Consider the following 27718-nt stretch of genomic DNA (forward strand, 5'->3'; position numbering starts at 1 on the left):
ACTGAATCTGGGCTGTGTTCTTGTGAGGGTGAGTTAGGGGAGAGGCAGCTCTTTTCTAAGAATAATTTTCAGAGAGGAATTCAGCTGCTGACATTCATAGCAGCCTTAGTTGTGAAAGTGGGATCTGGGCAACACACCAGAGTGCCCACTGCAGTCTTAGTTTCATCCTCAATTATGTGACTGGGTTGGGACAGATGGTGTCTGTATCAGTTATCTATTGCCACAAGAAGGCTATGTAATAAAGACCCACACACCTCAGTGGCATATGACATTAAACATTCACTTAGTCACAAGTCTGAAAAGTTCAGCTGATCTGGGCTTGGCTTGGCTAGGCTTGCTCACGTGTTTGCAGTCAGCTGTCTGTGGGCCAGGTACCTCTGCTGATCTTGGCTGGGCCTGCACATATGTTAGGGGTCAACTGGCTGTTGGTAATCCTGGGGTGGCCCTGGCTGGGAGGAGACCAGAGTCACTTGGCTTGACTTATCCTTCAGAAGGCTGGTATGGACGTAGTCTCACGGCCATGGCAGAGGCAAGAGTAATCGTACATGTACTGGCCCATTTCTGGCTTCTGTTTGTGTCACTTTTTCAAACATTGGCGAACCCTGGCCAAGGAAAGCAGTATAGATGGGCTCAGAATCAAGAGGCAGGACAGTTCAACCCATCTGCCATAACAGGGAGGTGCAGTTACTGGGCAGAGTGTAAACACAGGCAAGGGTGGAGAATCGGGACCATTTCTGAAATCTACTACAATCTCCAATTTCCTCTTATCTCAGCTGTTCAATGGTTTTTGTGTCTTTACCTGTTAGGTAGATGTTAATGTCTAATTCCGACTGTAATTAGGAACTTGAACTCTGTCCACGTTACTTATCTCTAAATCCAGCACCCAGCACAGAATCAGCTTAGGACACTGGCAGCAAATATTTTGTTGAATGAACAAAAGCAAAAATGAATGTATGTTAAGAATTAAAAATAGCAATTCTAAGTTTGAGATAAAATCTTCTTTGTAAAGTCAGAATCAGAATATTAGTTGTTAAGGATATTTACAAATCAGTTTTTTAGTGATTTCCTGTATTATTATTAACTACAAAGTAAAATATACTCCTTGTTAAGATTTAAATAATGTAGACTTACATGGAGTAAACAGTGAAAGTTTCCACCTCACCTCTTCCCACTCCCCAGAGGCAGCCACTGTTATCAGCTGTATGTCCTGGACTTTTTTCTATGCATTTTCCCATATGGATTTATTTTCTTTTACTTTATTTTCTTTTAACCAAGACTAGAGTCATAAAATGCATTTTATTCTGCAAATTGCTGTTTTTATTCAATGAGATATATTGAACAAAACCAACAGCATGAATCTAGTAATTCTTTTAAATTAATTTGTATTTCATTAATGACAGCAAAGAATGTACATTTAAAATAGTTTATGTGTATATGGCATATCAATATTTATTTTGCAGATAATACTTGGTTGTCACATATATGCTCTTCATGCCTTTGGCCACGTCCATGAAGAACTGTTATGATTTGGGAGAAGAAAACAGATTCTTCCCCCTCATTCTGATCTGTTTGAGAGAATCAAGCTCCTTGTTCATATTCTTTCAACAATCCTAATCAAATTATCCAGAGTAATAGTTAAGTTGTAACTGCCTCCTTTTTATCAATAAAAAAGTCATATTCTGTGGTACTCAAGCTGTGTAACCCCTGTATCTGCAGGCTGTGGATGTTTCTACTGCAGTGCTATTCGCTGAGCAGCAATGTTGATGATGACTGGTGGATTTCCTTCTGTAACAGATCTATTATCACATATTTTCTAATTTTAACTTTTGCACATTTTTGAAAAATACAGGGGATTACTTTGCAGACAAAAATTGTAGTAGGGTTGAAGGAAACACTGTGACCTGTATTGGAGGGAAGAAGTAAATAAAGCTGTCCTATCATTTCCAAAAAAGCTTTCCAGATATGGTAGTTACCATGTTCATGCTTTGCTTTAACCCAGTGATATCTTCAGGGACCATTCAGAATTATAATACTTTATTTTCAGGCCTTGATATTTGAAAGAATACATAACATTAAAAACTTCCATAAATTCAGTAACTCTTTGCTTGAAATTGTATTCACTTACAACATTTGTATTTTGAGTAGCTTGACTTTTTTTTTGGTGCCACATTGACCAGATTTGAACATAGACCATTTTATTTCTCTCTATAGCAATGGCATACATAGTTCACTGAGTCCCAAAGTGATTCTATAAGAAAAAGGAGGAACAGGCACAGATTTTAGACTTAACCAAATAAGTAATTCACGCTAAAATAAATTTTAAAATGAAATAAAACTTAACCAAAGTATCTGGGTCTGGTTCCCTGGTGGGTTAGGGTGGTGGCTCATTCCCAGGGTGAGTTGGCTGTTTTCTTCCAGGGATGACTCAGCAGCCTAACTCCCACGTTGCTCCTTCTGATTCACAAGACGAGGGTGGGCAGAACTAGGGTTGATTGTCTTTGGAAGAGTGACTTTCAAAATGAGTTCATTTATTCATTTGTTTCTATACTTATTGATTCATTTGTAAACTTTTGTTCAAACAAAATGTTAGTCAATATGTGCAACTAACGAAAACTGTTCTAATTGACTGGGATGAAAGCTCAGAGCCTCCACTCCTTCATTTCCCACTGATTTCGATTTTTTCACACCCATATTTATTCACATTTCATTTGCCTTAAGATAATGAAAAACCTATGCGTGTGGTGGATGATGAGGACTTGGTAGACCAGCATCTCATCAGCGAGCTGAGGAAGGAGTATGGAATGACCTATAATGATTTCTTCATGGTGCTCACGGATGTGGACCTGAGAGTCAAGGTATGGGTTCCTGTTTCAGATGATGCGGTCTCATTCCTTAGAAGAACAACTCATCTTTTTGTCAATGACTCTATTAGACATATGAGTAAGCACAAATTATTTTCCAAATAGTCTACACTGTTCTTTAGCATTTGTGTGTAGACATGAGGTCTATGGAAAATATTGGGTTGGATTACTCCCTATGGTCCAGCAACTTGACTGAAACTAAATTCTTCTGTAACATCAATGTCATGCATTCATCAGACACTTATTGAATAGCTGTGATGTACCAGGCCCTGGGAATAAAAGGTGAAGAGTATTTGACTTCTGTTTTCAGGAAAGCCAGATAGACCTCCTTTGGAAGGGTCTTGAAGATAACCTCCAGATCCAACATGGACAAGATAGCAGGGTTTTACACCTACTTTCTTCCTATGATAGGGACAAAGATTCTGAACCATGAAAAACTGTGCCATGTAGTCGTAACAATAATAACTTTATTGAGTGCTTTCCTTAGACCAGGCACTCACCTCAAATATTTACAATCCTTATCTCAAACCTCTAAGATAAATAACAATTATTATCTTTGTTTCACAGAGGACAAACAGAGACTCAGAGTAGTTAAGCAACTTTCCCAGTTAATGCTGGACTTCATACCCATGCAGCTTGGCTCCAAAGCCCACTGTTTTAACCATTGTAATACACCACGAATACTACATACCAAGCATGAAAGTATGCTGTGCTTACATGAAAATCCGTAGGAAAAAGGCTGCCTGGCCTGTTAGACTAACTGATTCAACCTGCAGTATTTTTCTGAACCTGAAGAGATTTCCCTTCACCAACTGATTCCACGGTTGTGTTGTGGCACCTTTAATGTGAGAGGTTGGACTAGATGACCCCTAAGGTCTCTGCCAGCTTTGATGACTAAATTCCCATTGAGGGCATAGCTCTAAGCCATGTCCAGGCTTCTCTCTCTAGATTATGCTGATTATGCTCAGCCAGCCCCCAAATCCATCTCAGGTTACTGTTGTTAAGTCCAGACAGCTTTGATCCAGGTAACTGGATTTCATTATCCTTAAGTTTGATCCCAGATTTTTACTGAGAATACATAAGCAAATAGGATCTAATTTTAAGTGATGCTTATTCAGTAAAATAGTCTCTGGGAATCACAGAGTGTTTACGTAGACTCCTGATTACCACAGAACAAGCCCCTTTACGTAGATTCCTGATCACTGCAGAACAAGCCCCTATTGTTCAGGTCGGATACTCAAACGTGTTATTTCATTGGTCTCTTGTGCTAGGTACACTGCTGCTCACTTTCTCTCCGGTTGTGTAGTGATCAGGAACCAGCTTAGTCTCAGAGGTAGGAAAGTGAGCCAAGGACATGTGTGATGAGGAAGGCATAAACCTTTTCCAATAAAAAGAGTGAAGTTAAGAAGAAATCCTTATCGAAGGGAAAGGCAATTGTTTAATGGATTCAGAACTCAAAACATCAGTGGAGGTACTGTTGCAGGAGAGAGTTTGTAAATCAGTGAGCCCTCTAGGCTCTGGCTTCCCTGGAGCTCACCTGAATTCCCCCAAGCTCCCTATCCTCTGGGCCGAGGGAAGAAACACCTTTATATATTATACTTTCTATTTATTCCTCAACAGCAATATTATGAGGTGCCTATAGCAATGAAGTCTGTGTTCGATTTGATCGATACTTTCCAGTCCCGAATCAAAGACATGGAAAAGCAAAAGAAGGAAGGCATTGTTTGCAAAGAAGACAAGAAGCAGTCACTGGAGAACTTCCTGTCCAGGTACATCACTTTGGAGACCTCCAGGAGGCAGGCAGGAGTGTGTTTTGAGTGAGCTAACGAGAACCCCCAGAAACTCAGAGCAGACAAATGTGTGCAGAGTCAGCTTCCCTGATGAGAGGTCTGTCTGCTTCCGGGCACTCTGGCCACTTGGCTTAGTCTGGTCCTGTTGGAAGTGGCTCTGGTTGCATGGCTGGCTGGGGTCAGCTCCAGGCTGGATTGTTGATTTGGTAGCCTTGGATAGGTCTTCTCTCCCTTTTCTGTTCCTTTTTTGGCACAGACACAGAATTCTGACCTCTTGTGAGCGTTAATTTATTCAGCCAGTCAATTTGGAAGGCTTTATATACAGTATTTTTTTTCATATATTTATTAGGCCCCTTCTAGTTCCAAACAGTGCTTGATTTTCTGCTTCCTTCCAACTGCAGAGACCAACAAAAGCTCCACTAAGTCCTGAAGAGGAGAAATTCTCTTGACTCAGGTCCCTGATTCCTTGGGGAGTGTGGTTTGTTGAAAACCACCGTAGGGAAACTTTGGTACATACACACAAGAAAAAGAAAAAAAAATCACCCTACTTCTTCCCTTCTCCGTCCTTTCCCCCATGTTGGATGAAAATTCTACGAATCTTTGGGACCTTAGGAAGTACAAAGCTGCAGAAATTTCACCCCCACGTCAAGAATTCCATGATTTTAGTAAACAGATAATCTGAACTCTAGATTCGGGAGGCTTGGGTCTCTTAGGAGATAACATCATGATGTGTAAAGAGCATAGTGATATAGGAAAAATGAGCATGGGGTGAGAGAAGGGCCTAGGTCTCAAGTGAGTCCATGGGATGTGCCCCGCCAAGTATGGGTCTTTGGCTTTGCGCAGGAAAGAATTTAAGAGCCAGCCACAATTGAGTAAAGATAGATTTATTTAGAGAGATACATACTACATAGAGTGTAGGCTGTTTCAGAAGGCGAGAGAAAGGCCACGGGGTGTGGGGGTTGGATGCTCAGGTTAAAGTAAAAGCAGGTACACACTCCATAGACAGAGTGCAGGCCGTCTCCAAAGACAAGGGAGCGAGAGCGGCTGCGAGGCACAATGTTGCGTTTTTACGGGCTCAGTAGCTTCACATGCCAACAAGTGGGAGGACCATTCCAACTACCCTGGGGAAGGGACTGGGATTCCCAGGAATTGGGCCACCACTCACTCTTTGACCTTTTATGGTCAACCTCGAAGCTGTCATGGCACCTGTGGGAGTGTCATTTACCACGTTGATGTAATACAATGAGCATATAATGAAACTCAAGGTCTACTAGAAGTCAAGTCTCCCATCTGGAGCCTTAAGCCCTACTGGGAGTTGAATCTTCCATCATTTTTTGGTGTTAATTGCTGTCATTCTTTGAATGGCTGTGCCCTGTCCCCTTTCTTCCTGTTTCATTAGGACTTACCATTCACCCAAGTTTTCAGTTTGCAATTTCCTAGGTATGTTCCCTCTGTGCTTCTCAACTAACTTGCTTTAAAAATCTCTCACCCCTGAGAATAGGGGTAGAGAGTAGCCTTACCTCCATCCCAAGGCTGCTGTAATCATCTTTTGTGAGTTCACCTCTGTGCCAACCACTTCATCTTCCCTCCTGAGTTTAATCTTCACAACAATCCCATGATCTAAATACTGCAACTTCTGTCGTGTTGCAGACAAGATAGGTGAGGCTAATGGAGATTAAATAATTTTCTGTCATCGCTGAGCTGGTGTCAGTTAGTGGTCCTGGGATAATCTGGGTCCCAAAGTCTACTTTCTTATCTAACACTCTTTTTGAAAATATAATGTGAATTATTTTTAGTGGGAACCCAGAGGCCCAGAGTTTGAAGTGAAGAGAGATACCCCCAAATCACACGATTTCAGAGCTGAAAGGAACTGAAGTTCTTCCTTCATCCAAATTTTCAGTGCAGTGCAGGATCCGGAATGGAGATGAAAGGTACATGCCTCCTTGAAGACTGAAGGCCATGCTCTTGATTGAGAAAGGGCTCTAGGGTGCTTCTGGGCAGATTGCACCTTCTCCAGTCCTGGGGCACGAAAAACCGACTTCTAATCCAAGGCCGTCCCTTTGACGACAGTGATGTAGACTATCGATGATAAGAGCTTGTTGCCCTTGAGATTCCTTCTTCCCCTCCTTTCCTCCTCTTCACTTCTCTTACTTTTCTCTCCTTTTTTTTCCAAGCAGAAAAGATTCTTTAGATGTTTACTTTTGATTTTAGTAATTAGTGTTAAATACATCCAAGTTATAAATTCAAGACCTTAGTTTTCTCTTAAACCTTTAAGTTAGGCTTTAAAATTTTATTATTCTATATGTAACCTAGAAAATTTTAGCTCTCACTTTTAAGGGGCTTTGAATAATGTTTGCTCTCACTTACAGACTCAGTAATTAAACATCATTATGCCAAATAGCCATTTTTCATTTAATACGTTTCTTTCAGTTGCTTGACATAAAACTTTTCTGGGTACTTAAATGATCCGTAAGTTTAATAAATTAATCTTGTAAATACAGTGAATCTAACGTTTTCTCAGATATTTCAATAACTGCATATACTTAGTAAGATTTCAACTCAAAACCATACATCTAAACCAGTTAATTATACATTCTAATTTGGAGTCTCAAGGCTGTCATTTTATTAAGGCAAGTTTTAAGTTTCACAAGAACATAAATTATATAAAGAAAACCAGTATCCTTCAAAATATGTGTTATTACTATGATTTTGATTCTTTGCAAACTTCTCCTTAATTCTCAACCTTCCCGGACTAAAAAGATGCATACCTACTGAACCAACCCATTAAACTCAGATTACCCTGTCTCTAAAGCAGACAGTTAGCATCCAGTTCATTGATATTATTTATAACCAAGGACTGGGGCCAGCCATGAGACCTGCAAGTACAGACATTCTGAGGGATTATTCTCACTATTTCCAGGCAGAGTGTCTTTTTATTACCACAGTGCCATGGGCTTCAGAACTTGAAAGGGAAAGCTGACATGATCTCACTTCCGTTCACTCACAGAGCTTGCAGTGCTTATTCAGGTTGCTCACTGATTTGAATTTGTATTTTCTTTGATCCTTCAGACATGATACATATTTTGTATCTAAAGTCTTTTGAACTGGATAGGGCCCTTTGATATATAAATATATTTTTCCATCTAATGTAAGAGCCTTATGGGCTCTTATATTCATTGCTATTTCAGGAGCATACATTCTTAATGACTATCCAGAGTGGCATGTAATTGTAATTTAGATGTCCTATGGCTGTTCTGACTTGTGGTCACAACTCATGAAATCATTGCACTGGTAATGATCTCTGATCTTAAAAATTAAACTGGAACAATATATTACTTACAGGCACGAGCAAGGCAGCCCTGAAATGGATTCCTGGTTTCTCCACGTATTAGCTGTGTGACCTTGGGCTAATTGCTTGATCTCTTTGCGCTTTAGTTTTTCATTTGCAAAATGGGGCTAGTAAGTTTATCCAGTCTTAAGATTGTTATAAAAGGTATATTCAGTACTAAAGGTAATGATGGCCCAGAATTTAGCACAAAGAAGTAATCAATAAATACTGGCTATTAGTACTAAGGCCAGTTATTCAGGTCTTAGAGAACTTTTGTCATCAAAAGAGAGACAGGAGGAGATGTCATCAAAAGAGAGACAGGAGGAGATTAACACCTTCAGAATCAAAACCCAGGATAAGAGAACTGAAAAGAAATTTTTTAAAATAACAGTTCTATAAATAAACTAGTAGCCAAATGGGAATTTTCCTTCAAATTTGCTGAATGCACAGCCTGGTTTCAGCTGACCAGACTCTGAAGCCGGTCTGGTCTTTAGCGACACTGATCTGGTTCAGGCTATAATTACCTTTCTCTGAGACAGAAGCCCCAAAGAGTGGGCAAACGCACAGTAATTTGGGAATGCCAGTTAAGAGAAGCAAACACATGCCTAGCTTGTGGAATTTTTATTTACTGACAAGCTAAAGTAACAGAAAAACAATTTGTCCAAAATAAGGATCTGGGGCCACAGTCACACCTCTTGTTACTTCCCACAGAGGTTAGCTCCTTTCATGCTGACTTGTATCTTAATGCGAAGGTCTGTGGGATACAGAACATTACTTAGGGGAGATGACCTTCTCTTGGCTGTGTCTGTGACAGGGAGCCTCAGTTTCCATCCCTCTCCAACCTGACAGTATTCAGTGGTGCGTAGATAAACAGGCCAAAATATACCTCACCCAAAATAGCTCCCTCCAAGATCCCCTGCAGTGCCGCGTGGGGCCAGAAAGGCTGGCCTGGCTTGGGTGCGGGCTGGGGGGCCAGCGCTGGTCTGGCATGCCTCCTAAAGAAGCAGGGAAAGTGCGGGAGACTGTTTTTTGTGATCCGACAGCAGTCACTGTTCCCTTTCCCACGAAGCCTCAGACAGTCTCAGACCCTCCTCTTCCCTCCTTTGTGCCAAACACATTCATCTTCCTATCCTCAGTGGAGATTTTCGTTTTTCTTTCCCTTTGAAGAAAAACAAGCAGAGGAAGTGAACGTAATGTCACAGCAAGCAATTCTTGGCGAGCCTTGCTACAGGCGTCCATTCAGAGGTTGGATTTCATCAGACTGTCATTTTCTCTCATTCACCCAAACCACTATTCCCCCAAGAGGCCATTTTCTTTGGGACTGAAAACTCTTCATGTTCACTCTGAGGCTAGAAGGGGCACAGGGAGGGAAGCCATGAATAAAATTGACTGGCTTCCAGCTCAGTGAGCACACTAACAGCCCACAGTCACCAGCACGGAAGGCAGAAAGCAAAACCCCTTCTTCAGCGAGGGTGGAACTTGAGACAGCTATACTCACTTGCCTCTTGGATGCAACCCCTCTCTCCTTCCTACCCTCTCAGGGACCCTGACAGTACCAGCCAAGAATCAGCACCTCCGCAAGTAGTGGACAAAGGAAAGCACTGGCCCAGGAGTCAGAGAAATCCGTATTTTGGTCCCATCTATTAGATTTACTCAACTTAGTCAGGTTGCCTCCCTTATCTGAGACTCATTTTGTTATCTGTAAAATGGGGAAATTAAGTCAACCCCTCCTTGAACTCTAGTGAGGAGGAATGCCTATTGTATAGATGAATGTGAGCTATAAAATGATATACAAACGTAAGGATTAAATTGGTTACCACATGGCATCATGATAGATAATGTCCAAGCTCTGTTAGTAGACAAATGTTAATGGACTTTATCCATTTGTAAGACAGAGTTCTCAATCTAGAAGCCTGCAGGTTTAAACATGATCTATATCCATGCCATCACATGGATAAATTACAGTGATGGGTTTTAGAGTTTAATTCTTATAACACCTCTTTGAAGTAGATGTGCTTTTTGGCTCTAGAGCTAAGGAAAAACTTAGATAAATTGAGTGACATGCTCAAGAAACCCCAAAAGAAGCAGTGACAAAACATGGACCAAGTTTCCCTGCTATGAGGCAAAAGCTCTTCCTACTGCCCTGCTGTGTGGGAGCTGTGAGAGCAGAAATAAGGTTACTATACATTCTAAGATCCTATGGCTCAAGTTTTAGCCCCATTCTACTTCATAGGGGTGCTCTGTGAATGGTGGTTCTTGCTGTGAGGTGAGGGTATATTTTAGAACGAGCATTTGCTCCTGGGAGAACCACTGGCTATTGAGGAAGTTACACGTAGGTCTTTGTTTTTCCAGGAACCCTCCTTAACCCTTTGAGACACTTTCCCATTTTCCTTCTTCTTGTCACTGTCACCTACTTAAAATTTATCAGGTTTTTTTTTTCCTGTGCTGTTTCCTATCCATATATTCATTTCTTAAGTACCCCTCCCCCAAGCCCTAGGGACTCCACCAGAACTTGAGTTTTTTCCAGTTGTCTTCTAATTCCCTTATTTTTGTGGCTACCATTTAACATCCAATATTGGCCAGTTTTCACTGTATCTGAGAACTTCGTCTCCCCCTCGGTGACCTCATCAGGGATGGTGAGCAGACTCATGCCTGACGCATCATGCAAATGCCACAGTGAGCAGATGGTGAAGTTACAAGAGAAAAAGTGCAAGAAAGGTGATAATGCAGTTGAATATCGGGCTTTGAGGAGCTATGGAATATTTCTAAGGGTCACAGTTTTTTATTCTGGGTGCAGGAAAGAAAACGACAGCCAAAGTTACTCTGCTTTTCCACACTGGCCTCTATTGTTTGAAGCAGTAATTGCGGCTTCTTCTTTTCCAGGTTCCGATGGAGGAGGCGGTTGCTGGTGATCTCCGCTCCTAATGATGAAGACTGGGCCTATTCACAGCAGCTCTCTGCCCTCAGTGGTCAGGCATGCAATTTTGGTGAGCGGGCAGCCTCGTCATCACTGCCCTCCCACACCAGTCTCTTCCTGGTCAATTCTAAAATGGAACAGAGCAGCTTAGGTCATCCAAATACTCCCCAGCCCAGACTGGAGATTCCCAGACACTTACTCAATTATATTGGGTATAAAGTTGCTTTCAGACTGGAGCCCTAGTCAACTGGGGTCTGTTTTTTTTTTTTTTCTCTCCCTCAATATTCTGCCCCCTCAGATTCTTTACTGAAGTGTTTGAAAATACCTGCTGCTTCACTTGCAGTGATCTGTATCATGTGTCTTCTTGTTTATCTTTTAAAAATTTGTCTCAAGATCATAAAACTCAGGTATCATCCTTTACTTAGGTCATACTTGGGTGTCAACACTGAGTCCTTCTCCATAGATTAAACATCTTTTGTAAAACAGGAATGGCTTTGGAAGTTAATGTAGGAACTGAAGCACATACTGCCATTCTCCTAGAAAGGATTTTGATCTCTACTTGGGCACCAAAAAGACAGTAGGACCTGGTGAACAGAACCTTATGTTTTAAGACAAGCAAGTCAAAGACAACTGCAGTTTATTATTATTATCACTACTTGTAGTGAACTGCTCAATGTTTTGAAAACTAATGTATGCTTTCTTTACCAATCATTGCAATCCTACTGGCCTGAAAGAGCTAACATCATTTTGAATATGGACATATAAAAAGGAAATGCATAATATTTGGAACTTACTACTAAGTTCAATGGTGGACCAAAGAGATAATGGCAGTTTCAAAAGTGGAAATCACCACTGAATCTCATTTAAGATACACCTCCGCAGAGGAAGAATTTTGAAGGAGTCATGGGGCAGGGAGAGGGAAGTAGCTAGGGGCCACAGATTAACAAATTCATATTTGGAACATAGGTGAATTTTGATTTTGATACTTCTATCAGGAAGAAGAATCATTTATTAGTTATAAAACTGTGCTTGAATTATAAAAGGCAGGATGATGGTACAAGTTTTAAAAAGCATTAACAGAGCCTGGGCCCTTGCTATAACCCAGTACTGTAAATTATAAATACACTTCAGTTTTAAGATGTGAAATAATAACTCAAAAGAAGGCAGAAAACAAGCTCATAACAGTAAGAACAATTAGAAAATTTGTGAATTTTTATTTACACCCCTATTGTCAAGATTAATGCTTTACGACTTCTTATCAACATATGTAAGATTTGGTTGTGCCACTATTCTTAAGCATAATTTTAAATTATTCATAGCTACCAACAGTTCTGTGTAAGACAGAAGTTCTTAAAGAATTTAATGACTCTCCACTATAAGAATATAAATGAAATTGTGGTTTGTTAATCATTTTCTAAAGACATCTTTGCAGCAGCTATAGGGTGGGGTTTCATTCTGTGTATCTGCAACACAGAACCTCAGTCAAACTCTTTTGTGATAGGAAATGTGAGCAAGTCATGTTTTCCAGGAAAAATTAAATGTAGAACAGAAATGCTTCCCTTCTCTGGGAGAAAAGTAAAGGCCATAACAATTTTTTGGAATAGCATTTTGCCTGGATCTCAGCTTTTCCTTAAAAGAGCCTCCCATGGCGGCTTTCAGTTTTCTGCCCTGGACAATCAGCACCATCAACATTCATATTTATTGGTTCCAAGCTATTAGTGTGACTAGGCTGGGATTTTGTCTAAAACCATGCAACCTTGACAGGATGAATCGACAGCCCCCGTGTCTTCCTGTGTTCTTTCTTCTGAATCCCCTCACGTGCGCTGCGTCTTCAAAAGAATTCCAACAAGCTACCAAGGCATGACCTTCTCTCCTTTCCTGAAACTTTAGCTGAGGGTGGGAAGCAAGCCGTGCCTGCCTGAGTGCTACCCCTTTGAGTCTTTTAAATAAGTGATAAGAACCTGACCTTTCAACCCAGAGCCTTTTGTTTGAAAAAGCCTGAACGATTTCTTAAACAATCACGATGGCTGGGGTTTATGGTCTTTCCTCTGAGAGAAAGTTAAAAATTCTCCCCATGTTAACTGTTACAACTTCAGGCATGACTTTTTTTTAGGAGGGGGACACTAATGAGCTTAGATCATCTCAGATATTTTAAAGCTCCAATGGCTTTATTTTTGTTTTGTCATTTGACAGTGAGAATCCCAGTTTAAAGAGCGAAGTCTTCTATTTCAACCTACAAAAACAAAACAAAACAAAACCACAGCTGACCCTGCTGTTAATCCTAAAATCTGCACTTGGTCTTTTTCAAGGTTTTACAAGTATTTAAATACTTTTTAATGGAAAAACTTAAAAATGAATTATTTTACCTGATCAGGTTATGGTCTATGTTCTTTTTAAACTTCGAGATTTTTAACTTTCAGGCGTCAAGTCTTTGGAAGGAGGACTTAACGAATTCTACGACTTTCGTTTTTTCTTTCAGGTCTGCGCCACATAACCATTCTGAAGCTTTTAGGTGTCGGAGAGGAAATAGGGGGCGTTTTAGAACTGTTTCCGATTAATGGTAAAGTACTGTTTCCTTAAAACAGTATGAACTATGATAAATTCAGTTAAATTGTATTAGGCTCTATGTAAGCAGCGTGTGTACCCCTCAGGTGAAGAAAGGTCACTAAATCCTCCGTTCTCACGTGTGCGTGTGCACGTGTGTGTGTGTGTGTGTGTGCACAGGATGCGTGTAGCAGGAGGGGAAGTGGGGCACAAGCATTAATATTGTTTTTAACATAAACTCATTGCTAAGTGACAGCAAAAGTATCCATTTTCTTAATTGAAATCTGTAATTCTTTTCTGTCTGCATAGAGCTTTATCTGTTTACAAAGCACTTTCATCTATATTATCTCATTTAATTCTCACAATAGTTTTCTGAGGCACAAAGGTCGTATCTCACTGATTCCCTTTCAACAGATGAGGACATAGACTGAGAGGCTCAGAGAAGCTGAAAGAAAATTACCAGTGACTAAAGGTTTCAGAAAGGAAGTCCAGTCCTTCCGTCCAGTACCAAGCTCTTTGCCTGAGATAATGTGTGTAAAGTCCCTGGCACAATGCTGGAGACAGCAGGCACCCAGGAAGTCTCAGCACCCTTTCCCCTCCCCTTTCTTCTTTTTACTAATCATAATAGTTTAAAAACATTCATCCAGCTCTTAGGTAATTGGTATTTCTCACCTTTGACAATGAAATAAGGTTTTTGTTATAAAGACAACAGCATCAAAAGGAAAACTGTAATTGCAAAGAAGAAACTAAGCTAATTGGAAATAAACTTAAAAATATTAACAATGTAATCTTTGTTAGTGACAAATTTTAGAGAAATTAATCTTGCCAGGATTAAATGAAGGGACTGTTTTTACATTTTGTAATATTCCCATAAAGAGACATAATGTGCCCCAAAGTTTGACACTAACAATGTTGCGTAATGGCAGAAACATTTAATTTCTAGTAGAAAAAACCAGCAAACTTTAATTGGATTTTTGAGCTAAAAAGAACAGACTCCTGGGTCCTCTCTCTATTCTTGTGAATACAGATTTCTGTTTCTTCTCGCTTTGATGCTTTCCTGAGTGCTGCCTCTTTAATTCACTAACAAATTTTCTAATCCTATTCTAGGGAGCTCTGTTGTGGAACGAGAAGACGTACCAGCCCATTTGGTGAAAGACATACGTAACTATTTTCAAGTGAGCCCAGAGTACTTCTCCATGCTTCTAGTCGGAAAAGATGGAAATGTGAAATCCTGGTATCCTTCCCCAATGTGGTCCATGGTGATTGTGTATGATTTAATTGATTCAATGCAACTCCGGAGACAGGAAATGGCCATTCAGCAGTCCCTGGGGATGCGCTGCCCAGAAGATGAGTATGCAGGCTATGGTTACCATAGTTACCACCAAGGATACCAGGATGGTTATCAGGATGACTACCGTCACCATGAGAGTTACCACCATGGATACCCTTACTGAACAGAAATATGTAACCTTAGCCCCAGCCAGTTTTCTCTGCAGCTCTTAAAGGCACATGTGGCCAGCTACGTAAAGGAGAGTTTTCCCACACTGCCTACATTCCCTGCCTTTTTCTTTCAGTGTTCTTCCAAGATTAAATAAATAGCAAACTTTTGCCTACTCATGAGTTGTTATTGAAGCTTTACATCATAAAGACATTTAAAAGAATAGTTTCTCTAACTGGTGGGGATCTGCTGCTGAATAATGGCATTGAAAATGGGTATTTTCCTTTTCTAACATGGTGGACATGATTTGGTATACAAAATTCTGTAGAATAAGTATTTATACCTCTCTTTTACTCTTTTTTAGTATTAATTGGTAAGTGAAAACTATGATTGTTAAAGGAAATTAAAGATCACAGCACAGATGTTTTCAGATGAACAGCTGAGCAGATGAAACAGACACAGCAGATGGTTTCTTTACCCTTTTTGACCTGTCAGTCTAAAAATGATTAAGATGACTCTACTTTATCCTGTGAGTTTCCTCGCTGAGGCTTGATACCACAGGAGTCCAGTGATTTTGGCTGCCAAAGCCAGGGGAAAGCCAGAGCTCAGCTTTGTTATCATAGCCACTTCCTGCCCTGCTTCTGTTATCTTTAGTGTCTGTTCAGAGAGAGAGCAGGGGAAAGGAACCTCTGAATCGCCACCAGAATCTGGCCCTGCAGCTAGAGGTGATCCCTTCAGTGTTCTGTTAGGTACCACGGAGTTCCCGGCAAGGGAAACCTGGGCTCCGCACGCTGGGCTCCCGTCCGCACTGCTGGCGGGCTTTTCCCGTACTGGCACCTTGTAAAATAAAATGACCAAGAAAGGGATTACATTCAGGGGTTCTTTCTGTTTTCAAAGGAAAATGTTCCTAAATTAGAGCGGATAAAATTGTAGCTGGAGTGCAAAATGCAATCCTTGTCTGTGAAATAGAGCACTTATGTTTTACATATGGCATATAAACTAAATAGCCTCCTTTCCTCCCTCCCTCTTTCTCTTCATTCCTTCTTTCTTACCTTTCTTTTTTTTCAGCAAACTGTAACCAAGTAACATTATTTTTATTATTTCATCTTCCAAAAATACTAGTTAGATAGGAATAATAGAAAATTTACTTAGAGAATAATATTAATAAATTTCTAGCTCCTGTACACAAAGGAAGACAACGCTTTTTCATAACCTGAGATAAGTTTTTCAAGCATATATGCTGATATTCTCATCAGCAATGCATCTGAACTCCCCTTCCTCTAATGAGTGGGCGAAGTTGTGGATAATCATTTGGAATTCTGTAGGATAAGCCATAGCTCAGCAAAGGGGCTGAAACACACTCAGAGGAAGATGTTACTGGTGATGTGCTCAAATCCTATAATCTGGAAAAATACCGAGTAAATCTCGGCAAATGGGAGGACTGGAGAGTTAGGTAACCTGAATCTGTCTTGGAGTGGTATACATCAGGTGGTTCGAAATCTGAGTATTGCTTTTCTACAAAAGCATTTCCTTCTAAAAACCAGCAACAACAAAAGATAAGAAACAAATAAAATATGGTTTCTGAGAAAGATTATGGATTCATGGAATTTAGAAAGTGAAGCACCAGTTGAGTTAGGGAAATCTGGAAGACTCTGAAATGGACACAGCCTCACCGAAGTGACTGGTTGTCATGATTCCCTTCCGTGAATTTCCAATAGTTGCTTTTCACCAGAGAAATCCCAGGGCTCTGAGGGGAGTACTAATTCAGCAGAGAGGTCCTTCCCCTGTTACAGAGGCTGGCAGCCCAGGGGAGTTGGTGGAGCCCGGCTAGTCTCATTTTCTGGAATAGCGTTAACAATGAAGCTCACACCTTCTCAGCTCTGAGAGCCTTGAGGATAAAAGTAGCCTAGGATTAAGGTGAAGGGTGGCCCCAGCTGACCCTGGCTGATGATCTCAGTACTCAGCACTGTATGGAGATGCCAGAAAAAGAGAAGCCTCTTAAAAAGAACCTCTGTCCTTTCTCTGCCACCACTAACTCCCGTTTCCCTGCCCATTGCTTTTCTTTCCTCCTTTCTCCTCCGCGGCTGCTCTGTACTTAATGGCTTGGGGTGTGCAGATAGTGGGTGTGGTTGGTGAGTACTCTCAATGTCAAATGAAGCTCAGTGAAAATGCTGACTCCTTCTCTTTAGTCCTCTCAGAGTGGGTGCCAAGCTCCCAATGCCAGACTTTCCCCTTAGTTCTGAACATGTTATTAAGAATGTAAGAAATCAAGGTTGGGGTGGTGTTTCCTGGTGGTCTCAGCCTGTCCACGGTGGTGCTGTCAGCTAGGAATGCCTGGGGCCCTCACCTGGGTCTGTGCTATCTGGGGCAGCCCCTACAGTTGTCTCCCCTGTGGAGCCAGTGTTGTGGTCGGACCGGCCCTTGTGGTTCTTATAATCGCCAGACACACTTCAGCAACAACCATGTTGACAAAAAAATTAATCAATAGTTGATCTAAGAAAGAAATGGGAGCTTTTAGTCGAGCCAACCTGAGGAATATAACCTGGGAGACAGTCTTTCAGAAAGCTCCAAGGGCTGTCCCATCCGTTAGAGAACAAAGCATGGTTACACAAACCTTGGAGACAAAGGGTTATATGTCAAGTGATGATGCATTATTGACAGTTTACAGACCTACATATACAAAGCGAGCAGTGAGTCTTGGGTCATAGTGGTCCCTTACAAGATTAAGAAGGAAGATTATTTCCTAAGAAGTTGTGACCCTGGATGAGATTAAGAAGGTAGGTTATCTCCTAAGGAGGCTTGGTTAATACAGATGCACAATACACACTAATGGGGAGGGACGCAGCCCAAATGGGTGAAGAAAATTTTACTTTAAAATTTTTCTCATTTTGCCATAAAATACGAATTTTATTTCACCGACCATCAAGAATCTTTATAAAAAAACAAGGTTCATTACTCACAGGTCCTGGAGGATACACACAGCGAGGCTGCAGGAGCACAGACGGGGGAGAGAGCCTGCACTGGGGTTCAAGGTGGGGTGCCTAGGGTTTTGCGGGTTTACTCTTTATTGGTGAATTTAAAACATGAAAGTGGGATTAGAGCACCGGAAGGGGAAAGTGGGGCCCCTCAAGCGGTCTGGTACCCCGGTCGCCCAGGGCTTTCCAATAGGGAATTCGTGGGGCTGCTGGATCTGTGACTATTGTGTAGCTGCCAAAATGTTTATTCAATGTGAATGTCTTTAAAATGGATGCCTTGACAATCAAAAGCTTAATGTTAAGGATTTATGCTACAATTAAAAAAGTAATTGTTAGGCACTTTACACTAAATTTGGTGAGGGGCAAAGGGCCAGTTGTAACAGAATTTGATGGGTGTTTTAAAAAGGCCATGGAACTTGGGAAAACCATTCCTCCTTGCCCTGACCTGAGATTCACCTGACCTGTCTTAACTTCTGGGACTCAGTTCTCATCTCCAAATGAGAGCGTAGGACTAGATATTTAAGTTTTCTCTAACTCTGTGACATTTATGAATCTTTCCTGGCCTTTAGGGAGTTGAATGTTAAGCTTAGAGGCTTTCTATGATCCAATCAAGGTTAAATTCTCAGAGAACCCAGACTTAACCAGTTCCAAATTTTTATGGTAATAGGGGAAGATATTAAGCAACTTGGCTGAATTCTTCCCAGCTCAGTGCACTGCTGCGGCTGAGATCCGAACGGGTCATCACCTCTAAAACACAGAAACCCTCATCATCGCCTTAACAGCCCGGCTAGAGCATCCAAGGAATTCAGCCTGGCCAGGACTGTGAGCTTCCTGAACATTTAGAGAGTTCCTTCAACAAGGCATATGCTTGTTCTTCAACACAAATTCCCTGATTTAGGGACCACACTCATCACCTGAAGTTTGGAAACGTGGGCAGTCCCCGCACAGACTTCAGAGACCTTAAATGTTAGTACTTCCTTCTAGAAAGCAAGAGTGGTCCTCCACCTTCCAACCCATGGGTTGATACATGTGCCAAGGAGGCTGGGTAAAGGGGTGGGATGATTTTAAACAACTAAAACTGATCCTGGGCAAAATCTTCTTTGGCTTTCCTCCTCTCCCTTAAGCATCCCTTTCCTCCCTCCTGACCCTTTTCTCCTTTCCCAGGCCCCTCTCTCCTCAGCCATTCTGACTCACAGAGGGCTACAGCTGGTTAGGTGTGACCCCCCGGCTGAAGGTGCCACCCTTTCCAAGGACATCTACAGTACAGAAGGAGATCCTTGAAGGAGAGCAGTAGGGAGCAGCTTGGCAAATCATTTCTAGAAGATTGCTAATCCCTGGAAGCAAGACTCCCTTTCCTTCCCAAAAAAGTTAGAGGAAGAATAAACTCCTCCTGGGGACTCCATCATTCTGTTCATCTTCTCTAGCCCTCTTTTCTACCTTTGGCTTGCTCCTTGTCATGAACACTCTTTAGAGAGCCAAATTAGAACAGGGTGGGCAGAGGCAGGAATACGCCCAAATAGGGCAAGGCCTGATCAGGAATAGCTGAAAGTCTTCACGTGTGTAGAGAATCATCTAGTCATTACAGTTCCTAAACCGAGATTCTAGTTTTCAAGTTATGCTCAAGCTATATGATGATTCAAACATTCATTGCCTTTATGCTATTGTCTATGTACTCTGCTAGAAGCCAGGAATATGAAACTGAAAAAGACATTTCCCAGTACAGATTAGTAGGGCACTGTCATGTATACAGTTAATTATAGGATAGTATATATAATCAATGATGGGTCGTTTGGGGAGAAGGAGAGAGGGAGGGATGAATAGATGGAGCACAAGGGATTTTTAGGGCAATGAAATTATTCTGTATAAAATTATAGTGGTGGCTACATGTCATTATGCATTTGTCAAAGCCCATAGAATGTACAACATCAAGAATGACAATGTAATGTAAACTATGGACTTTGGTTGATAATAATGTGTCCATGTAGGTTCATCAGTTGTACCAAATATGCCACACTGATGAGGGATGTTGAGGGTAGGGGGGTATATATGTGTGGGTGGGGAGGGCTATGTGGGAACTCTGTATTTTCTGCTCAATTCTGCTGTAAATCTGAAACTGCTCTAAAAAATTGTCTATTATTAAAAAAAATCAGTGATGGGTCCTTACTGGGGGGGAGGAGGTATAGGAGGAAGGGACCAGGGAGAGATAAGTGATGATAGTTCTTCAATCTTTTGGAGGCTGCAGTGATTATGTTGCTCTTCCTGTCAGGCTCCACACGATTCGAGCAAGTACCCCATGTTGACTGCATGCCCACCATGGTCAGTGGCTTTTGGATACTCACAGTGCAGGCACTGCTTCTCCTAGGAGCTTCTTACCTCTCCTAGATTTAGCAGTTGTCTGGATGTCCATGGAAAGATGGTGGTACTCATGTTATTTCATTCATAAACACTACCCCCTTCCCTGAAATCAACCAAAATCAACAATAAATAGTGGATTTATGGATGAAATCTTGAAGACTGAACTAAGGAATAGCCTTAATCTCAAAGCATGGACTTTGAGTAATGTGCGTCTGTTGACCACCACCGTCTTGGGGAAACGGCACTAGGAAGGATCAGTAACACACTTGCAGCCTACTGCCCATGCAAGGACTGGCTGTGACTGAGAGGCCAAAGATAAATGACATGGCTATGCCCTTTTTTCCGCTGTCTGACCCACCAAACTTCCTAACTGAAGGAAGGAGGTTTTGAGATAAGGGTATACATATGGAAGGCAGAGTTGGTTTGCAGCTTGACTGGAAAAGCTCTCTTGATGTTTGGGGACATAATGGCATCTGGTTTTTAACTCTCGGCCAAGTTAAGGGCAGTGGGATTTATGATGTGCTGTTTAAAGTTTGAAACTCCCCTAGGGATCCTCAGGGTTAATTTTTTTAATGATGGTTTCCAACTGGCCTAATAGATTACGTAAACCCGGCTGATTACATGGCCAGAGAGGCATAAAAATCCTGGGAAATTCTACTCTGAGCTCTCCCAAAGTCAAGTTTCCTCCCACAGGTCTTGGTGGTTCAAGCTGGAGACAGTGTGGTCTCTGAGTATAAATAAGGACCCCTGGGAGCTTAGGCAAGGGATCGCTCTTGGATCTGCAGTGTCTGCACTCTCCTTTTCTTGCTGCACCATATCCTTCTCCTTAAATAAAAGTCTTATATGAGTGGGCTCTGTGGAGCCTGTGAGTCCTTCTTAATAAATCAACATGGGAAATCTTTGCAGTAGGGCAGTGTGTGTAAATCTTACATATAAAACCTTACAAAATAAGCAATATTAAAATATTTCATATAGTAAGTTAAATGTATGTAACATGAAATATAAGAATGTATAGCATATAAGTACACGATATAAAAATTCTCGTAGCAAATTGCACTGTAGCTGTAGAGTGGAGTGTGCCTAATGCGCTGTAGAGAAGTGTGTGCTGCTTTCAAGGCACTTCACTGAACCTGACTTCCTAGCAGGTTAGGAGGGGCTCAGCCTCAAACAGGAACAAACTCAGGTGATACCCCCTCCCCACAACAGGAGACAGTACCACCACTATCTTTATGGAACGTGCTCTCGAAGCAGGACTTTCAACCAAGAGAGGAAAAGTACACACCCGGGAAGTTCCCTTCTGGTAGTTTCCTATGGTCCTGCCTCCCTCCCACCTCCTTCAAGCAGCTTCTAACCTTTAGCAGAACTTCAAAGACAGCATTCAGGGTCCAGGAAAAGACTAACTGGGAAGGGGAGATTTTACCTACACACTTTCGTGGCAAATATTGGGCCTGGCAACACTAAATGATAAAAAAGAGATCTCTGATGAAAAAAGGGTGACAAGAATTATTTTTCAGACAAGCTGCCATTTATATTAAACAGCTATAGAAAGTAATAAAAGTGCAAAACTTCTTTGAGCAATAATATGATTAGAAAAAGTTTGCAATTAGTAAATAGTTATTAGATGCTAAAAAAGTAAAAAATAAACAAAAACCTCAGGAAGTGTATCAGCCAAAAACACTTTCAGAAGAGAAAAGTCTATTTTTAAGATAGCTCCCAGCTCAGAGATGAACTGACATTAAAAAGTTATGAATGAGGAAGTTATATCATGAACAAATAAAGTTTAATTAGTTGGGATAATTGGGATTACAAACTAAAAGGCAAACTATTAATTCCTGAAAGAAAAAGTGCATAATGAAACATTTTTAAAAGAACTTCCACATTTCATCATATCCGTGACAGCAGCAAATCTCAGAGGCACCACTATTTTGTGTCCTGCTAAGAAACATAATTAAACATACTATTTTTTTCTAGTTTAGAATTTTTATTTCAAATTTGTTTAAAGAGCTTGTAAAGACCTTGTAATTATCAGGTGGCATTCTCTGATTTCATAAAAAGGGAAACTAGAAGTTAAAAAAATTAAGCTACTTCTAAAACATCTTCCCATTTCGGGCTAGAATCTCTTGAATCATTTTTTAAAGCAGAATCCTAGGTGTCCGAGGTCTCCAGACAGATTAGTCCTCTGCGCCATTGAGAGAACTGATGACAAGGAGGCAATTCCTTAAAAAATTCTCTGCTGTCTCCAGCATCTTCCAAGTTATTGGCACTCATTCGGTAAAATTTGATGCTGGCATGTTCTGTTCCTGATCTTACTGGGGGTATCGATGAAAGACTTTCAGACAACAACCTCTTATCCTCTCCTCAAATGGCCCTTAAGTGGTTTGTTGATTGAAACTCCAAGAAGTTGTTGTGACCCAGACACGCCAAACACGCCAAACACCTGCGTGTGCAAGCAGAGACAACATCGTCATTACCGCCAGAAGGCAGCAGATGTTGCAACATGCCGTTGTTTAAAACATCCCAGTTTCAGAGATGGTCAGGTGGAAACACCTGCCTTAGCATAGCTGCAATACAGTAGAGCAGACCTGGATGAAATTCTCAGAGCTTATTAAGAAAAACTGGGAGTTGGGAGAAAACGCAAAAACCTAAGTTCCTCATCTCTCAGTGAAAGGAGTCGATGACCATATTTTAATTTTTGAGATTGAAAGATTTATAAATAAGCTTCCAAATTTGCTTTTAAAAATGTAAAAGTAACTTAGCAATGAAACAGACTAGAAATGCAAGTTAAATAAATCTCAAACATGACAAGAAACTTTCAAACTGGTTCAAAATATCAAAGCAATACCAACTTTCTCAGAAAAGTTGTTGCATAAAGGATGAGTCAAACTACAATAATAAGTTCAGTAAAAATATGCAAATAACAAAAGGGGACAGATCTAATCTTTTAACCAAGTGTATAAAAACTAAAAGTTAACAGAAGTATGAGTAAAATCCTCACTCATACTACCTTTGACTCAAAACAGAATTAGAAAATAATAATAATGATAATGCTGTATTTTATAGTCTTTAGGGACTGGCCTAAAATCTACTCACTCCCAGAAATTTTTCTACTAGTTATAATCATGTTCATTAACAAACAAGAAAGAAAATAAATGCATCTGAAGTAGGTAAGATGGAAAAAGAACAAAACAAACTTTAGAAAAATAAAACACAATAAACTTTAATAAAGTAAAAATTAATTAGAAACTGCTCATTAACCTATTTTTTAAAAACTAATAGATACCATTCATACACAAAATTAAAGATGAGAAAGAAAATAGAACTATAAAGAGGAAATTAAAAAGAATGATGAGAATATTCATAAGTTCATAAATTTATTTCCTGTGCAAATAAATTTGGATGCTTAAATTTTTAGCAAAATATAAATGATCAAGAGTGAACCAAAAAGAGGATGAGGAAGAGAGAATGTTGTGGGAAAAAACCGTACTCCTCACAAAAGTGCCAAGCCTCGGCGATTTGATTGGTGAGTTATTTCAAAGCTTCAGGGAACATATAAAGCTGACGTTTTTAAAATCTTTCCAGGGCATCAAGACCTGTGGGAGTTGGCAGCCTGACTCACACCACATCCGTATGGGATTGTTAGGGACATGGGTTGATAAATCCCAGCAGGATTAAATGCATCACCAGCAGTGTCAGCAGGTTTCCGTTATCTTGGCAGACAGGATGGTGCTTGAAGCAAGGGAAACAGCAAGTGAGAACAGTTCTGCAGGTCTGTTAGGGAGTTTATCGTGATTCCGTTTGAGCGAAATATCACTTTCTCACTAAATCCCTATTTGAATTGAAAATTTACTGGTTTTATAGCTTTATATTTGAATTGTGAATTTGTTTTGGTTTCTGTATAAAAACTACAAGCAAGAAGTTTATGCTTCATAGTATAGACATACTGAATGCACTGAAATAATAGTCAAGTAGAAAAAGGGTCAACACTGAGATCAATGCAATGTTTTTTTTTCCTTTAAAAGAGGGATATATATATATAACTCGATTTCAGAAAGTCTGCTCTAGGCTTTAGAGAAGGAAAACAACTCTATTTCCTTTGGGTTTGACTTTCTCTGCCTCTTCCCCACACTAGGATAGTAGAGGAGTTCACAGGGAAAATCAGACAGGTTAAAGCAGGAGTTGCCAAGGAGGACCTGGGCGGTGTTAGGTGAAGGTCGGGCCTGTACAGGAGTGAAGGGATTCCCGGCAGCTCCACACGGTCTAACCCAGCTCATAAGCAACTGGGCTTCCATGTGGGGATTCAGACGCAAAAAGCCTTAGAGGTGTAAACAAAGTAACTCTCCCCTAGGGACTTCTCTGCACACGGACCCTGAAAACCTGCGGCAGCAGGACGCAGCTGGCCAAGGATTTGGGATCCTGAATCAAAGCCATCTTTCCCTCTATAACCAACAGCCACATCCGGCTTCCCCTCAGGATTAGGTAGCACTGGATGGAAGTCTGGTTCTTGGATCAGTGACAGAGCTGGAATCAGGTCACTGCAGGCCATGCTTGTGGTCCAACCAAAGGCTATTCAAAAACTCTGGAGGGAGCAGATTCAGTGCGTTGGTTATAGGTCATAACCACTTAGAAGAGAATCTGGAAACAGGAAGGGACTTCAGAAATCACTCAGTCCAACTTCTGTATCAATGATGGGCTCTCTTCTAAAACGTCCCGCTGATACAGTCTCTCCTCAGCACTTCAGTGACAGGGAGTTTACTACCCCTCTCTACTACTCTTCAGGACGGCCTTCTCCACTGTTGAAAAGCAGTATTTGTTTGGAGAGCCTTCCTTGTAAGGAAAGAACAACCGTCACCCTTAATTTTTTTTTTTTTTAATGGAGGTACTGGGGATTGAACCCAGGACCTGTGCATGCTAGGCAGGCCCTCTACCACTGAGCTACACTTGCCCCTCTCGTCACCCTTTAATTTGCACTGTAGCTCGGTTCTTTCGAATAGGAAAGAAGTCCACTTCTTTTCCCACTTGGCAGTCACTCTTTTCCCCAGGTTATACCCTTGATCCAAGAGCACCTAAGAAGATAGGATACGGCTTCTAGACCTCTCACCTTCCAGTTATTCTATTGAAACAGGAGTGCTCACAAAGTACAGTCGTCCCTTGGTATCTACAGGGGAAAACGTTCCAGGACCCTCCATGGATACTGACATCTGCATTTCCACGTCGGAGGATTCAGCTAACGGCTCATCCTGTAACACCGTAAGTACTTACTGAAAAAATCTGCATGTAAGTGGACCTGCACCGTTCAGACCTGTGTTGGGGGGTCAACTGCACTCCAGTGCATCCACACCAGAACCTCACATTTTAGTTCCAGCTCCTTCTTTCTAATTAATTTGTAACACGAGTATACCTTACTCTGGACAATAAATGCTTTTCTGAAAAGTAGGGTGAAAAAAGCAACCATAAATAGGGAAACCAGTCTCCACGAACTAGTGGCATCTGCTGTATTCTGTAGGCAATACCTTTACCAATAATACTGTTGCAATTTTATGTTCCATAAGATAAGTAAGTTTATATGCTCTATTTCTTAAAAGCGAGGTCTTCCTATAGCTGATTTTCTTTACCTTTAAAATGAATTGCCATAACAAAGTAATCTTATTCCTTATAACGCTGATGGGATGCCTATAATAAGGCGAAGAGTTTTGCTATTCTCAGCAGTCAAGGTCTACTGAAAGAGAACGTTTTGAAAGTTGTTTTGAGATTACATGTTTTGAAATTAAAAATACTCTGTACCCCACCCCACATGACAGAGTGGCAACACAAGATATGGGTTTAATAATTCTTTTATTTATAAATTTCCACTAACTCTTGCCATTTTATTCTAGATATCACAGATGGATTATGTAATAGTATTATCTTATGTTTATCTGTATGAAAATTAGGGGAAAGGAGAGATGTACATACAGTCTGCAGGAAAATGACATCTTAAAGCTCACATTTACAGTGCGGTGCTCTGTAAACACCCAGGCCTGTTTAGCTGAGGCCACTCTCATCCTATTGCAATCCAGCTGTATGGCCCTGGACAAGTCACTTGTTTCCTTGTTTTTAAATTACCTATCACTTGACCTCTCTACCTCACAGACTCAATTGGATGCATGCAAAAATACCTCAAAAAATACCATGCAGTTTAAGTGTGAAATATGGTTACTATAAAGTGCTTTATTTATTATTGACCTTCTTTTTTTTAGAGTAATATTATTCATACTTCAGTAAAAGCCATTTGTTAGCATAGTGACTCTTTTAAAAGGAACTCTTCAGCATTAGTCTTACTGACAACCTGGCATGATTCTGAAGCCAATGTCTCAACCCTTAGGAACAGAACATGATACGAAGATATGTAATAATCATAAGTTCTATTTAATGACTAATAAAATAAAATAGCTTCCTATTAGTTCTCCAAAACAGAGTAACCCAAGAATAACGAGGTCAAACTGAGGAGAAAAAACCCACCATGGCTGGTTTAAGTGATAATTGTGTGACTGGGAGGCAACTTTGACCTAAACTGAAGCTTATTTGTGTAGAAAAACATCAAAAGATAACCACAAAAATCAAATTCCCTACAAATTCCTAAAAATAAAAATTCTGAGGTTTTGTTGAAAAATTGCTTCTTTGGCAAAACCTTTAGCAAAGACTAAATTACTCTTAAATAAATGTTGTGGCTGGTTATTAAGGTCCTTCAGCTACATTTTTTAGAAAGAGTCACATTGCTTTTTAATTATAAAATGACTATCTCCATGGCCTCAAAATTCAAGGGATAGTCGTGGTAAAAAATGGAAGACAATGGCATGCATAGTAGAACTACATAATTATGAGTATCTGGCAAACTGATCTCTACCTGCATATTTATAGGGTACAGCTAACATGATTATTACAAGTTTTGGGAACCTTAGAGGAATGAGGAAAATAATCTGCAAATATATCTTGGTGACCTACCAAGTACCAGGCCATCAGTGCAGTCTCCAGCTATTACTCTTATGTCAGTTCCTTAGAACTTTTTGGCCTTTGGGTACTCTAAGCTTTGGTTGGAATTATTTCTGGAGTGGTTAGATATACACAAAGAGTTTTATGCTTCAGAAATGTTCTTGGTTTATAAAAGTGAAAAGGTTTCTAAGAGTTGCCAACTATCTGGGTACCAATTAGAAAGTGTCTTCATCTGATTCAATATCACTCTTGGGTTTGGTAAGTCTTTCCAGTTCTTCTCCATCCTAAAAGGAAACATGAAATCAGTAATTAATTAAAACAAAACTAGAAATGCAGCATTTTTAACGATTACTGAGGAGAAACCTTACTAATAAATCATGGATAAACCTTACTAATAAATTTTATTTCATTAAACTATAACCTGGTTAAACGAAATGAAATAAATACTTAAGTTCTTGGAAAATTAATTTTAGACATATAATGAGATCATGAAAAGAACTGGAATGCAACTCAGTACTTGAATTTCAAAGTTAACAAGAGC

At 40.5% G+C, this 27718-nt stretch overlaps 2 protein-coding genes across 8 annotated transcripts in view; one reads left to right on the forward strand and one right to left on the reverse strand.

Moving 5' to 3' along the window:
• The window catches only part of CCDC80 (coiled-coil domain containing 80), a 32057-nt gene extending 17004 nt beyond the window's left edge, over positions 1-15053 (forward strand). Inside the window, exons 4-8 of the mRNA XM_006207561.4 lie at positions 2719-2855; positions 4482-4630; positions 10863-10966; positions 13376-13456; positions 14548-15053. Of these exons, the coding sequence (XP_006207623.1) occupies positions 2719-2855; positions 4482-4630; positions 10863-10966; positions 13376-13456; positions 14548-14894 (818 nt within the window). The 3' untranslated portion in view covers positions 14895-15053. The remainder of the gene's footprint in view (positions 1-2718; positions 2856-4481; positions 4631-10862; positions 10967-13375; positions 13457-14547) is intronic.
• A 10970-nt stretch (positions 15054-26023) lies between these two features.
• The window catches only part of SLC35A5 (solute carrier family 35 member A5), a 51590-nt gene continuing 49895 nt past the window's right edge, over positions 26024-27718 (reverse strand). For all 7 annotated transcript variants that reach the window (XR_012074571.1, XM_072965182.1, XM_006207559.4 and 4 more), the window contains one exon: positions 26024-27461. Coding sequence is in view for 6 of the 7 variants with exons in the window: in XM_072965182.1 (XP_072821283.1) it covers positions 27393-27461 (69 nt within the window). In the remaining variant the exon portion in view is untranslated. The remainder of the gene's footprint in view (positions 27462-27718) is intronic.

The sequence above is a fragment of the Vicugna pacos genome, chromosome 1, assembly GCF_048564905.1.
Source record: "Vicugna pacos chromosome 1, VicPac4, whole genome shotgun sequence".
Taxonomy (NCBI): Eukaryota; Metazoa; Chordata; class Mammalia; order Artiodactyla; family Camelidae; genus Vicugna; species Vicugna pacos.